General features: G+C 39.4%; 1 protein-coding gene across 1 annotated transcript in view; it reads right to left on the reverse strand.

Annotated features, from left to right (window-relative positions):
• PAAF1 (proteasomal ATPase associated factor 1) overlaps positions 1 to 15,118 on the reverse strand; it is a 45,118-nt gene that overhangs the window by 12,279 nt on the left and 17,721 nt on the right. Inside the window, exons 5-7 of the mRNA XM_082411305.1 lie at positions 11,850 to 11,948; positions 11,071 to 11,221; positions 3,283 to 3,477 (exon numbers count right to left, since the gene is read on the reverse strand). Of these exons, the coding sequence (XP_082267431.1) occupies positions 3,283 to 3,477; positions 11,071 to 11,221; positions 11,850 to 11,948 (445 nt within the window). The remainder of the gene's footprint in view (positions 1 to 3,282; positions 3,478 to 11,070; positions 11,222 to 11,849; positions 11,949 to 15,118) is intronic.

Here is a 15,118-nt window from a genome sequence, read left to right on the forward strand (position 1 = left end):
CCAAACAAAAAAATACAAAAAGGAGGCTGCTAGAGGAGAGTAGAGACAAAGGAGAGTGATATGACTTGATTTATGTTTTTTATTCATTTACTTTTTTTTAATTTTAATTTTTTTATTTTGGCTGCACTGGATCATCGTGGCGGCACATGGACTCTTAGTTGTGGCATGCGGATTCTTAGTTGTGGCATGCGTGTGGAATCTAGTTCCCCGACCAGGGATTAAACCCGGGCCCCCTGCATTGGGAGCATGGAGTCTTACCCACTGGACCACCAGGGAAGTCCCTGGATTTATGTTTTTTAAATGACCACGATGGTTCCTCTGAGGAGACTAGATTATAGAATAGTGCAGGCAACAGATGATGGTAGAATGGATGAGGATGCTGGCAGGAGGAAGGGAGAGCTGGAGGCTGAAGGTGAGGTGGAAAAATGAGCAACATTCTGAAGGTAGAGATGACAGACTTTGCTGATGCGGGACATGAGGAAAGGTGGGGGTGGATCTTGAATGAATCTCAGGCTTTGGGCTTGAGCAAGAAGATGGTGGTGCCATTTACTGAGATCGGGAAAAACAGATTTGGGGTGGGAGGAAATCAAACACTCCATGTTATAAGTTCAAGATGTCTATTAGACATCTAAATAGAGTCTGAAATGCAAGTGAAAGATCTATGCTTTAGATATACTTTTGGAAATCACCAGCTTAAATACAATATTTAAAGTCATGGAAATGATGAGATCACCTAAGAGAGAAATTGTAGAGCTGAGGGCCCTCCAATATTTAAAGGTAGAATAAAGGAGACATGTAAAAGGAGACTGGGATTTCCCTGGTGATTCAGTGGCTAAGGCTCCACGCTCCCAATGCAGGGGGCCCGGGTTCAAACCCTGGTCAGGGAACTAGATCCCACATGCCGCAACTAAGACCCAACGCAGCCAAATAAATAAATAAATGTTTTTTAAAAAAAGGAGACTAAGAAGCAGCAGCCAATGAGATAGAAAGAAAAGCAGTGCAGTGTGGTATTACAGAAGCCAAGAAAGAAAAGTGTCCTGAAGAGAAGAGTTTACTATGTTGTATCCTGTTGAGAATTTGGAAAGATAAGCACAGAGAAGTAACACTGGACTATGCAACATGGAGTCACTGGTGACCTCGACAAGAGCTGCTGCTGGTTAAGTAGCTGGGGCACAAACCATCCTAGGGCAGGTTGAAGAGTAAGTGGGAAGTGAGGAAATAGAGGAAACAAGAATATTTTCACTTAAATTACTTTAAACCAACTAATTTTTAAAAACTCAACCTTATTTTAAGTAGTATCTATGAAATCTTAGGTTTGAAGTGAGATATGTGTGCATTAATATGTAACTATTAAAAATGTGTACTGCCTGAAATGATCTTGTTTACCACTCACTGCACATGTATCACACTTTGGGAAATAGACTCTTCCTATTAATCAATTAATTCCCAAAGAGGGGCCAGGCAACATGTGGTAGTCACAACCATTTTAGTTCTTGGACCACAGTGTATCTATATGGGAAGTTTAAGAGAGTGAGGAGAGTACCTGCAGTGTGTCCACAGTGAGGGGCAAAATTCACCCAAATGAGCTGAAAACATATATCCACACAAAAACCTACACAGTGATATTTATAGCAGCTTTATTCATAATTGTCCAAACTTGGAAACAACCAAGATATCCTCCAGTAGATGAATGAATAGATAAACTGAGGAACATTCAGACAATGGAATATTGTTCAATGCTTAAAAAAATGAGGTATCAAGGACTTCCCTGGTGGCGCAGTGGATAAGAATCCACCTGCCAATGCAGGGGACACGGGTTCGAGCCCTGGTCCGGGAAGATCCCACATGCTGCGGAGCAACTAAGCCCGTGCACCACAACTACTGGGCTCGCGCGCCACAACTACTGAAGCCTGTGTGCCTAGAGCCCGTGCTCTGCAACAAGAGAAGCCACTGCAATGAGAAGTCCATGCACTGCAACGAAGAGTAGCCCCCACTCGCCACAACTAGAGAAAGCCCCCTTGAAAAAATTTTTTAAATAAATAAATAAATAAATAAATGGAAAAAAAGAAATGAGGTATCAATGCATGAAAAGACATGGAGGAACCTTAAATGCATATTATTACTAAGTGAAAGAAGCCAATCTGAAAAGGCTACATAGTTTATGATTTCAACTGCAACATTCTGGAAAAGGCAAAACCATGAAGACAGTAAAAGTATCAGTGGTTGCCAAAGGTTATAGGGGATGAAAGGACAAATTGGTGCAGCAAAAGGGATTTTTCAGGCAGTGAAACTTCTGCATGATACTAGAATGATAAATACATGTCATTATACATTTGTCCAAACCCACAGAATATACAACATCAAGAGTGAATCCTAATTTAAACCTTGAACTTTGAGTGATAATGATGTGTCAGTTTAGGTCTATCAATTGTAACAAAAGTACCACTCTGGTGGGGGATGCTGATAACAGGGGAGGGTGTGCGGGTGAGTGGGCAGAGGGTATACAAGAACTCTCTATCTGCTCAATTTCATGTGTACCAAACTGCTCTAAAAAATAAAGCCTGTTTTTTTAAAAAAATGCGAGAAGCAGAGATGATGGTAGAATAATAATCCTATGGAAACAGAGAAGCAAGTATGTTATAATCATAGGAAAATAAGAAAAGAATGCAAGCTGCCTTATTAGGACCTTTATCATTCTGACTCAACCAGAGCTATCACTCTACTCACCTATTTCCCCCTACTATGCTTATGCCAACTTCTGGCCCAACGAAGCATATCTCTACCCAATAGTCAATTTTACCTCCACACTATTTTAATGTGAACTGCCCCTACCTCTACCCCTGCCCCAGTTCCCATTCTCCCATCCTTCCCATTCTTGTCTGTTCAACTTGAATCTATCCTTCAAGGTTCAATTTCTTTTGTGACACCTCTCATCTATACTAACCTAAAACACTCTCTTCTTCCAAAAAACTATTATATTTGCATTAAGTGAATCACTAAGTTGCTTCAGCCAAAATTTTATTGTTCTCTGTTTTATAGGCATTAGTCTCATCCGCTAAATTAAACTGTACTTACTCAAATGCGGTAACTATGACATATACTTCCTTTGTAGATTCCAAAGCAACAGAAACATAGTAGATATGCAACAAATATTAATCTTATGGTAAAAATGGAAATACCAGCTACAGAGCAGGAGAAAACGAGGAAGAAAAGGAGAAACTAAGGCAAACACTGAAGGAATATAAGGAAACAAAATAAATTCATATATTGTTATCAACTCACTGGGCATCTGCTCAGGGGAGCCGAGGTTTATAGAGTTGTCAGCAGTACCCACAGCCACTCCGTTGATGGAAGACCCACAGTCTGCAATGACTCCCAAGCAGGCTGAGCGCCCACAGTCCCAAAGTCGTGCTGTCCCGTCTCGAGAACCAGATACCACATTCCTTCCCCGATCAACAATGGCTGTATCCAGGATACCTGGCAAGAGAAAAAAAAAAGACCCTCAGATGGAGTAGGTAGTAAAGGAACTACAAGGGCAGAGAAGACGGATCTGCATAAATGACTCTATTCCTTCACAAACAAGTACTGGATATGTACTACAGGCTGGGCACATCCAAGTGCCAGAAAAGCAGAAATAAACAGAACACAGTCCCTGTTTCCCAATGACTAGCTGCAAGAGACAGACATGAAAAAGAAGCTTTGGATTTAATTTTTAGTGGCATGTGGTTTTCTAGAGCAGTGGTTTTCAAGTTATTATTTTGGCTTTAGAACATGTTTTTTTTTAATTCATTTAATTAATTTATTTATTTTAAAAAATTTCTATTGGAGTATAATTGCTTTACAACGGTGTTAGTTTCTGCTGTATAACAAAGTGAGTCAGCTATACGTATACGTACATATATCCCCATATCCCCTCCCTCTTGCGTCTCCCTCCCATCCTCCCTATCCCACCCCTCTAGGTGGTCACAAAGCACCAAGCTGATCTCCCTGTGCTATGTGGCTGCTTTCCACTAGTGATCTATTTTACATTTGGTAGTGTATATATGTCCATGCCACTCTCTCACCTCGTCCCGGCTTACCCTTCCCACTCCCCGTGTCCTCAAGTCCATTCTCCACATCTGCATCTTTATTCCTGTCCTGCCCCTAGGTTCTTCAGAACCATTTTTTTTTTTTAGATTCCATATATATTAACCATACGGTATCTGTTTTTCTCTTTCTGATTTACTTCACTCTGTATGACAGACTATACATCCATCCACAAATAACTCAATTTCGCTTCTTTTTATGGCTGAGTAATATTCCATTGTATATATGTGCCACATCTTCTTTATCTAGTCATCTGTTGATGGACACTTAGGTTGTTTCCATGACCTGGCTATTGTAAATAGTGCTGCAATGAACATTGTGGTACATGACTCTTTTTTTTTTTTTTTTTAATTTATGGCTGCATTGGGTCTTCATTGTTGCGCGAGGGCTTCTCTCTAGTTGTGGCGAGCGGGGGCTACTATTCGTTGTGGTACGCGGGCTTCTCATTATGGTGGCTTCTCTTGTTGAGGAGCACAGGCTCTAGGAGGGTGGGCTTCACTAGTTGTGGCACATGGGCTCAGTCGCTGTGGCTCACAGGCTCTAGAGCGCAGGCTCAGTAGTTGCGGCGCACAGGCTTAGTTGCTCCGCAGCATGTGGGATCTTCCCAGACCAGGGCTCGAACCCGTGTCCCCTGCATTGGCAAGCAGTTTCTTAACCACTGCGCCACCAGGGAAGCCCAACATGACTCTTTTTGAATTATTGTTTTCTCAGGGTACATGCCCAGTAGTGGGATTGCTGGGTCATATAAAACCTGTTTTTTAAACAAAAATTAAGTAGACATCCTAGACAGTTCAGTGTGAAAATCACTGTCTTAAAAGATCCTGCTGCTTCCATTGGGAACTAATCATAAAAAAGGAGTGACTTCTCTTCTGGCCAAGATGGAGTAGTCCCATTCCTCCCAGATCCTACCCTTACAACTAAAAAAACGTGGACATAAGACAACAAACAAGCACAAGAAGGCTGAAAGATGTAAAGAAGAAAGCAGTCCACCTAGGGACCTCAGGACTTGAAGAACAACAGGGCAATGAGTTCCCTGGATTTCCTTACTGCCTCCCATATATCCTAGACAGGACAATGCAGAAGCCTCTAACATAGGACTAATTTAAAAAAACAAAAACAAAAACAGGCACAAATTAAAAACAAAAAACAACTCCAAGAAAAGTCTGTTGCCTCTAGGCAGAAGACTGAGAAAAGGGTGGCCTAACAGTACAGAAAACCTTTTTGGCAATATCCACCTTACTCAAACAGCAACAGAAAAACTGCTACCTCCCCTCTTCCAAAGATTCAGTGGGGCTGAACAGGGAGTGATTTCTACCTCAACCCCCATGGAAGCAGGAGACAGCTCTCCAATTCCCCCAACCCAGCGACGCTGACCAGGCCCGGCAGGGTACTGTCAGCGGGGAGCTGGGCCTCTATTCTCACCCAGCACCAATGGGGGAAAGAGGTAAAACATGAGGGACAGGGAAGTAGCACTCCACTTTCCCCAACCCATCCCCTGGTGTCAGTCAGCAGGAAACAGAGCTTACAAGCCCACTTGGAGGAAAGGAAGTGGTGCAAGTTGAGGTGATGCAAGATGGTGCCCCATTTTCACCAGGAAGGCGTCAGCAAGGTCAAGGGGAAGCTGAGCTTCTACCTCACCTGTTTGCAGACAGGTAGCGTGAGGCAGTGCTCCACTTTTGCCAGAGCAGTGTTAGAGGAGCCCAGCAGGAAGCTGAGTATACACACCTCCTGGGCCCCTGTACCATACCTCGACAGGGGACCACCTGCTAAAAAAGATCAAGTAAGATGCAGAGTGTTATAATATCCAAAATGTCCACAGATTTTACAACTTTTGAAGCCCTTTGTCACCCCTTATCTATTTGCTATGATCCCTGGCCTCAGGAGCACACAGTGTAAAAACGTAGAGACAGTCAAGGACATAAAGAGTTACAGGGGCATATATGTGACAACACAGGACTGTAGAGTAGAAAGGGAGTCTGGCCCTATGGTGATACAGGCAGGGCTAGTACTTGCTTTACTAAAACCCATCTAATTATCCTATTATATGTGCCCAATAAACACTTGCAGGCTGAGTAATAAGAGTACCTGATCAAAGGTTACTTAGTAAACTAGTGCCCTGGCTTGCTTCCATTCCGCTCAAGATGAGATGACTTCAGATATACAAACCTTGACAACACTCTACAAAAACTCAGTATAAGGTACAAGTGATGGATGAGCCATGCAGTTAACCACATGCCTCAACTCTCAGTGGAAATTTCACTTTGAAAGCCTTTTTCAGAAAAAAGATGAATTCATAAAAATGCCACAAATTTTAAAAGTAGCCAATTTAGGGCCTGTTTGATAAAATATGATTTTCTCAGGTTTCATAAAATATGATTTTCTTACCCCTGTGAATTAGGTGGCTTCTCTTGTTGAGGAGCACAGGCTCTAGGAGGGTGGGCTTCACTAGTTGTGGCACGTGGGCTCAGTAGCTGTGGCGCACAGGCTCTAGAGAGCAGGCTCAGTAGTTGTGGCACACGGGCTTAGTTGCTCCACAGCATGTGGGATCTAATTCACAGGGTTAAGTTTCCAAATATATCCAATTTTAAATAAAAACTAAATACAATTTATATAGCTGGTTATAGTTGTTGGAAAAATAAAATGTAATCGTTGTACTTATATATCTAATGGATAAAGGCCATATAGATAAGCTTTTATTTATTTATTTATTTTTGGTTATATGTTGATTTTTAAAATTCATTTTTATTGGAATGTGGTTGCTTTACAATGTTGTGTTAGCCTAGATAAGCTTTTAAAAGTAGCCTTTCCCTCAGAAGCAGATCTAAGGAGGCAACATATCTTGTTGCTATTTTATGTTTCTTATTTACAACATATTTTGTAATCATAAAATACCTTGAGTTTAGAAAATCCACCTTTCCACTCTATCTCCATAACACACTCAGCATTCTAGCTAGAAAAGGATCTTAGATCTTTCAAGAATCTTAAGGAATCACCAACAGGAACATTAGGAAGGGGCTTCAACTCTTACTAAGCCATCAAAGACCTGTTTATGTCTTTATTGGGAAGTTCCAACCACTATTTAAAAATGCTGAGTTCCATGGAAGTGACGCAAACTTAAAAAAAAAAAAAAAGGTTCTGAAAAATATGTATCCAAGGCAGGATGCTACAGCTGTGGCTAGGGAGCTGTGAATGGTATTAACTGTGTACAAATTTCAACTAATACTCAGTAAAGAGCTGCCATCTAGGAAGCTTTCCTTTTTTATTAAAGTAGAGTGGAAAACTATCGCTCCCTCTCTAATAAAATGTCACTTACAACATAGTGGCATCTAGTGTGGGTCTCTTTACTCTTAGGTGACAAGAATAAAAGAAAGAGGAGCCTTACAGGAGCAGGAATCTGTGAGGAATTACCTTAAGAAGAAGCTATGAAAGTAGCAGGAATGCCTTTGTAAGAGAAGTAGCCATAGCTAAGACCTAGCAGAGCTGCAAAGGCTTTAGATATCAAACCAAACAGACAGAAGTCCTCAACATATAAACCAAGATGAAAAAAAATCTGCATTCAAGGAAAGATTCAGCTGATTCACATATAAACATCCTAGCCAAAGTCTGGGAAATAAGAATAATGTTAGATTAAACTATGACTGAAATAAGTATTAGTAAGAAACAGAGCAAATTTCATATTTCTGGGCAGGTTTGTTTTTTTTTTTATTTTTTATTTTTTAAACTCATTTGCGGTTTTTTGTTTTTTGAAATTATTTTATTTATTTATTTATTTTTGGCTGTGTTGGGTCTTCGTTTCTGTGCGAGGGCTTTCTCTAGTTGCGGCAAGTGGGGGCCACTCTTCATGGCGGTGCGCGGGCCTCTCACTATTGTGGGCTCTCTTGTTGCGGAGCACAGGCTCCAGACGCGCAGGCTCAGTAGTTGTGGCTCACGGGCCTAGTTGCTCTGCGGCATGTGGGATCTTCCCAGACCAGGGCTCGAACCCACGTCCCCTGCATTAGCAGGCAGACTCTCAACCACTGCGCCACCAGGGAAGCCCTCTAGGCAGGTTATTTAACAAGTTTACTCTATTCAGATTTCAGAAAATAATGAGCCTTGAAGCACCTATTACTTGGAGGCAGCATATCCTATTTCAGAGAAAGTATATAAGAGTTTGAAAAGAATGCAACCTGGTTTCTCAAATGTAAGCATCTTTCCTACCTTGGTGAGCAAAAAACCTCAACCAATCAACTGAAATGCTGTTTCATTTGGTCTCAATGTTTTCACAGATTATGAAAGACCTGGTGCTTATTACAAAGAATTAAGATTATGAATATATATCTCCAAATTCACCAACCTTAATTAAATGGCCTGGTCAATTAAAAATTTTCAAACTGATTAAAGTACACTTTAGAGCTACTTAGTAAACTCATATATTATAAATAGAACACTACTTTTAGTTTATCTTTTCATTAGACAGATTTACAAAAATCTTACCTCTGCTTGTTAAGAACACACTAATCCTTTAAATAAATATAAAATATGTATCTAGAAGTATTAGAAAAGACCAATTACATATCAACTAAGATCAAAAATGTCTACTGTATTAGAAATAATAATTTCTGCTTTTCACATTTGACAAGTATGTTAAAACATCACAAGGCTCAACTTTCCTGGCAGGGTTTAAAGTATAGTGTCATATTTTTTATGAACAATAATAGCATTCAATGTACACTTATTATATACCAGGGATTATACTAAATCTCTCATATGCACCATTTCATTTAATACTATTATCCCCATTTTACACATTAGGAAATTAAGGCTCAGAAAAGTTAAGCAACTTTCCAAGGCTTCCCAGACTTTAAATGGAAGAATTATGGTTTAAACCAAGATTTGTATGTCTCCAAATCCTATGCTTTCCCACTCTACTGTACTGGCTCCCTTACTATCATGTTTCCATATACTAGAAGCAGTAAGCAAGCCAGGGACTTAATTAAGCTAACTAAAGGTTATCCTTTATAACAGATCTTTATACAGAGCTGCTGTATTAGTGTCCAAATGATTCTTTGCAATAAGCATCAGGTAATGTTCAGTCCAGTCTTCCTTTTATGTCTTGCTTGCCAAGACTTACCTAGGCAATAAAAGACCATGTTCACTTCAACACTATCTTCTGCTTCTCTTATTTAGTCACCACTTGTGAAAACACTAAAGATCACAAATGCAAATGATAATTCTTTATTCTGTTTTTTATGTGGTTCATGACTTTTATTAAAATGCTTCAAAATCTCAGAATTAAAGAGATTGTAAAAAAGGAACCACACAAAGCCACTTGGAAGTCAACTACGTAAAGACAGTGACACATATATGCCGCTGTTATTGGAGATTAATCTTGATTTTGGCTCCATACTTTTGAAGAATGGGCAACCCCAAACCCAGGGCTCCTTTATAGAACTAACTGGAGAGAATCATTCAAGACCTGACAGACATTAACCTGGATCTGACTTCATGCAATTTCCCCTAAAGTTTATCATTTCTGTTCAATCTAATTTTAAAAAAAACAACAAACCCTCTCAAGGAAAAAAAAGTAAGGGTTGTTATACTCTGGAGAAGCGCCTACCCCCATCCCAGAACTTTCTCACAAGGCCAAAAGAATGGAACAACTATATGAATAAAAGCTTAAATCAGATCAACAAACATTACAGTTCACCCTAAGCTAAGCGACACACATGGATTCTTAAGGAGAACTGAAGAACATTGGGAGACTTAGGATTCATGTGGAGGGCACAGTCAATAACTGTAGTAATCCAAAGGTATTCTGAAGTTAAGTGTGCACGGATGTTAAATATGCATCTTGTTAAGTTCAACATGCAGAGCTATGCCTTGTTCCACTGGAAAGGTCCCCCATGCCTTGCATCTTCAAGGTGGCCAGATCTAAGGTGAATCCCCCAGTGTTGTTCTAGACTCCTTTGGCTCCTGGATTCCCCAACAGTGCAGGCTGCTTTGACTCCTCAGACCTGTCAGTTCTTTGGACTGAACGTGAAGAAGGCTCTATATATCCCTTCTATTCCCTCTCAATGCACCCATGTACTTAAGTTTCAGAAGAAAACCCATTTATTTGCTAAGGTTAACATGTGTGTTTGCTAGATGATCTGTATGTAATCTGACAAACCATTATAAAGAAATACTAAAACTTAAAAAAATCAACCTCTACACACAAGCTATTTATAATATAGTCAGGTACACAAGGCAAAAACACTGGGTTAAATACCATAAGTATAGGGCAAATACATAATAAATTCCCAAATGAGTGGTGTAGATGATGTGTATTATGGTCCCAAAGGAGGGATCAAGGTAAGAAATTATTTGGGGATGTTATTACATTTTCAAAAATAACCAAACTTGTAAAAATAAGAATGACATATTTATCATTTTTTTTTAAACATTCCAAATTAAGGATAAAACATCTCTAAATTAACTTTTTCCCCAACAAACCAACCAATCAGTTACAGAGGGAAGATGTTCTCACTCTGTCTCTACAATCTGATATCAACAGGTTATATGGTTAATCCATTTAAAAAAACTGAACTGTGATTTAAATCCACAGGAATCGACCATCAATACCAAGGTCTATCTGATGTCTGGTGATGCAGCTGTTTGCAACCCAGCTTTTACTATCACCTCAGCCAAAGGACTAATGTGAAATAGTGGGCACACCTCTCTCTCTTTTTTTCCCAGCACACAAGTAGATGATCTCCTATGGAGGCTTTTTTTCCCTTATCAATTGTGGAAAACAATGATCTATGTAAGTTAGTTAACTCTAGATAGCAATAATAAGACTGAGTAGGAAAGGAATTTCTAATCCTTGGGGAAATACCAGTTCATTTAAACGGCCAGTTGGATGAATTACTTGTGTTTTTGTGGATAACTAGATTCTGTTTCTATCTTTTTGGTGATTCATTTCTGGGGATCATTAGAGAAACCTTTAGGAGAAACCACTCTTCATACCTCCTTTGTGACCTTTGAAGGTCACCACACAGCTAGCATCTTCAGCTGACCAGATCTTCAGCTGGGCATCCATTCCCCCACTCAGAACCACAAGGCCTGATGGGAAAAACCTGCAACAATTCACATCAAATACATGTCCTTCCAATACTCTCTGGAAAAACAAAAGAAAATTCCATGCTAGTTCTCTTGTCCATCCCTTGATGTTCTCTTACCTCCCATATCCTTAGTCCCATAAATGATATATCTACATGCTGCATTTTAAAACAAAAGAGGTCCAAAGAATCTCTTTAGTTCATCTGTATACCAGGTAATGTTCTTAGAGCTGCTGGCTCCCTTTCCTGGGCTTTGGCTGCAGATGTTGTGAATTTGAATTCCAAAGCTCTCATAGCCATCCCTAAGTCTAGTTCTACATATAATAAGGAGCTGAGGAGGCTTGAGGGCTCTTTTACTTGTCTTTTCTTAAAATCCTCTGTACAGGTTGGGGGGCTCAGCCATAGAGTCAGTGTAACAGCCTAGCTACTCTGTCTTAGAAATGGGTCACTGAAGGCAGTTCATACCATCCACTTACAGACATTCACTAGCCTGGCTCTTCCACTGTTCCAGCCCCAATTTGTTCTGGCAAATCACCAAACTTGAGCATGGTTCTCAGATTAACAAATGGAAGAACAAAGATCAGTTGAAGTGCAGTGTTCCTACATTTTCAGAATGGGCCACTCTTCTTTCCATGGCCCAGTCTAAGGTTTCTCAGACCACCCTAAAAGTGTACCCAAAGCCTTTACTCTGAGCTCTCCATTGGAAGCCTGCCAGATCTTCATGCTCCCATCGGTACTAGAAGACACACCAAGGCCTCCTCCACTGGAAATGTCCAGGCATGTTATCTGTTTAAACGACAAAACAACCAGTGTTACAAATAACGAAATGCTCTTCTTCCCTTGAAATATGTTATAAACCTCTCTCATTTCACACTCCTCTAAGACTTCTTCAAGCCTATGCTTCCCAACACAAAGGACATGAGTTTCATATGAAGGCTGAGTTATCATCACTGATCTCCCAACAAGGCTGGAGCCAAAACCCTTTATTTCTCGAAACAAAAAACTATTCTTGTAGTCATCTATAATCTCCTGCTTCAGCTATAAAGTTACTTATTCCCATATCATTTCCATAGTTTCTATCTCTTGCTATTTTATTTTAAAATTAAGATACCACTCCTAATTCTTAGGAACCCACTTACACAAAAAGACAGACTTCCAAGATGCACCAGGATTCAAGGAAAAGCAAAGATGCTTCCAATTTACTACTTTACATTCCCTCTGTAAAATCTTAACTGTCTGTGTGTGTATTTCAGAATAAGTAATAGAAAAATTCTCAAATTCACTTATACAATTTCAATGTTAGGAATCACTTCATGAATAAGCCATGATCAGAATGCCAAGTCTCTTTCATATATCAATACATGCATACATAATATCCTCTTTTTATTAAAAAACACCCAGTTGCAAATATTCCAGAAATGTAAGACTGAGATATATAATCACAGTCATATTCCCAGCAGCTATGATTCCAATATGACCTAAATTATTTTTAAAAAGTAGGAACTTTCAAAAACAAAAAACAAAAATAAAATAGGAACTTTGCCTTTAATTATTCAACCTTCCACTCTACATTTCTATGCCAATTAAGCCTTAATGAATAGGTCTGGCAAAAACTAAAGGGATATATGGGTCAACTCTAACACTTTCTAAGACTTTTTCTTCTTTATTTTGGTTCCTCAATAAAAGGACCATTAACTTAATTGTAGTTCTTTTAATTTTAAGGATTATGACAACAATTAACATTTATATCATGTTTTATCATTTATAAAACATTTTCAAATATACTGAATCATAATCCCATCTGCTCCTAGCTTCTCATCAGTGGATACTGCTTTCACATTCTAGTGTAGGAGACATTTCTCAGATCTATCTTTCTTCTCCAACACCACTGCTACCACCCTAATCCTGGGTCTTAAATCTGACTAGCAGTACTGTCAAGTTCAACTCTATTCTGGCTCCCCAACTACATGATGAGCTTTATAAGTGTCAGAACCATGTCCAGCACTTTCTCACACAAATCACAGGCTATGTACATAGTAACTACTTAACAAATACCTAATAACAGTTTGGGAAGAGGGATGAAGCAGCTCATCAACACTAGATAAGAAAGTAAAGCCATCTGACCTATATCAATGAGACCAGCTACTGTCTCCTTTCAAGGGTCCCAGAAACAAAACATATTTAAACACTTTCCTACTCACTCTGAAATCAATTTAATCCCTAAAGCAATACAGCCCAACCTCTTTCCTGACTCAGGCACCATCTATCCAACTGCCTGCTAGGCATCTATCTTTGGCTTTATAGTGGACACCTGAAACTTAACATGTCCAAAACAGAACTCTTATTTCCCCCGCTCCCTACCAATGCAACTACTTGTCCCCCAAGTAAATGACACCAGAATTTTCCCAATTCTCAGGCCAAAATTTTTGGAATTATCCCAACTCCTCATTTTCTCACATCTCATATCCAAGTCATTGGCAAATCCTGTCTGGACCCACACCCTAGAATACAGGCTCTATACCACAGTTCTATCCATTGCTATATAGCCCCAGTGCCCAGAAGAGTATCTGGAATATAGTAGGTGATTAATAAATAGGTGAATCACCTAATAATGAGCTCAAATAAGAGAAAGGGAGAATAAGAAATAGAATAAAGGAACAATTAATGATTTTTTTAAAAATGACCCACTCCTCAAAAGGTAAGTGGTTTTCCCAACTCCCCAAGGAGTTCACCACTTCCTTTCCCAGTGGTCTTCAGCTTCTATGTTTATATTGGGTTGGCCAAAAAGTTTGTTTGGATTTTTCTATAACATCGTATGGCAAAACCCAAATGAACTTTTTGGCCAACCCAATATATCATAGTGGTTGTCAACCAGGGGCAATTTGTTTCTGGGGGGACATTTGGTGATGTGTGTAAACATTTTTAGTTGTCACAACTGGGGGCGGTGTCCAACGGACAACTTGTGGCTAGAGGTCAGGGATGCAGCTAAACATCCTACAGTGCATAGAAGAGCCCCCTACAAAAAAGAATTATCTAGCTTAAAATGTCAATACTGCCAAGGTTGAGAAACTCTGATATATTATTTGGTACCCTCTCAGTTAATATACTCTTCCTGGAGAGGACAGGGATATTGTGTTATTTATCTCAGTTACATATCTTTGGGGCCCTAGTTCCTAGACCTAAAAAGTAATTAAGTCTGAACTATCTATTCTTCCAAAGTGAGAACACTGAAAAGTAGATTATACTTCATACCAGTTGTCTCCTTCCTCCAGATTTTTATTAAAGAGAAAGAGGAAAGAGAACCAACATTTATTGAATAGCTAGCTATTATGCGCCAGACATGTAACAGACACTACTCTCATATAATCCACTCAAAAATCTTTAAGTATTGGTGTGAAATCTGAGGTTTAAGAGGTAGTTTAATTTCCCCAAGGTGAAAGAGCAGAGCCAGGATACAAACCTAGGTCAGAGCCTAAAGCTAAAGATCTATTCCTTAGTCACAGCAAAAGAACAGACAGATCAATGCAGCATTCCTAAATATTGGATAAAGATGACAATTCAGAGACCTTCAAGATGGTGGAGGAGTAAGACATGGAGATCACCTTCCTCCCCACAAATATATCAGAAATACATCTACATGAGGAACAACTCCTAGAGGACACCTACCGAACACTGGCAGAAGACCTCAGACTTCCCAAAAGATATATACTTTTTTTTCCTTTTTCTCTTTTTGTGAGTGTGTATGTGTATGCTTCTTTGTGTGATTTTGTCTGTATAGCTTTGCTTTTACCATTTGTCCTAGGGTTCTGTCTGTCCGTTTTTGTTTGTTTTTTGTTTTTTAATATAGTTTTTAGTGCTTGTTATCATTGGTGGATTTGTTTTTTGGTTTGCTTGCTCTCTTCTTTCTTTTTTTTTCCCCCCTTTTTTATTACTTTAAAAATTTTTTTATTTTAATA

This window comes from Balaenoptera physalus (genome assembly GCF_965194825.1).
Source record: "Balaenoptera physalus genome assembly, chromosome: 10".
NCBI lineage: Eukaryota > Metazoa > Chordata > Mammalia > Artiodactyla > Balaenopteridae > Balaenoptera > Balaenoptera physalus.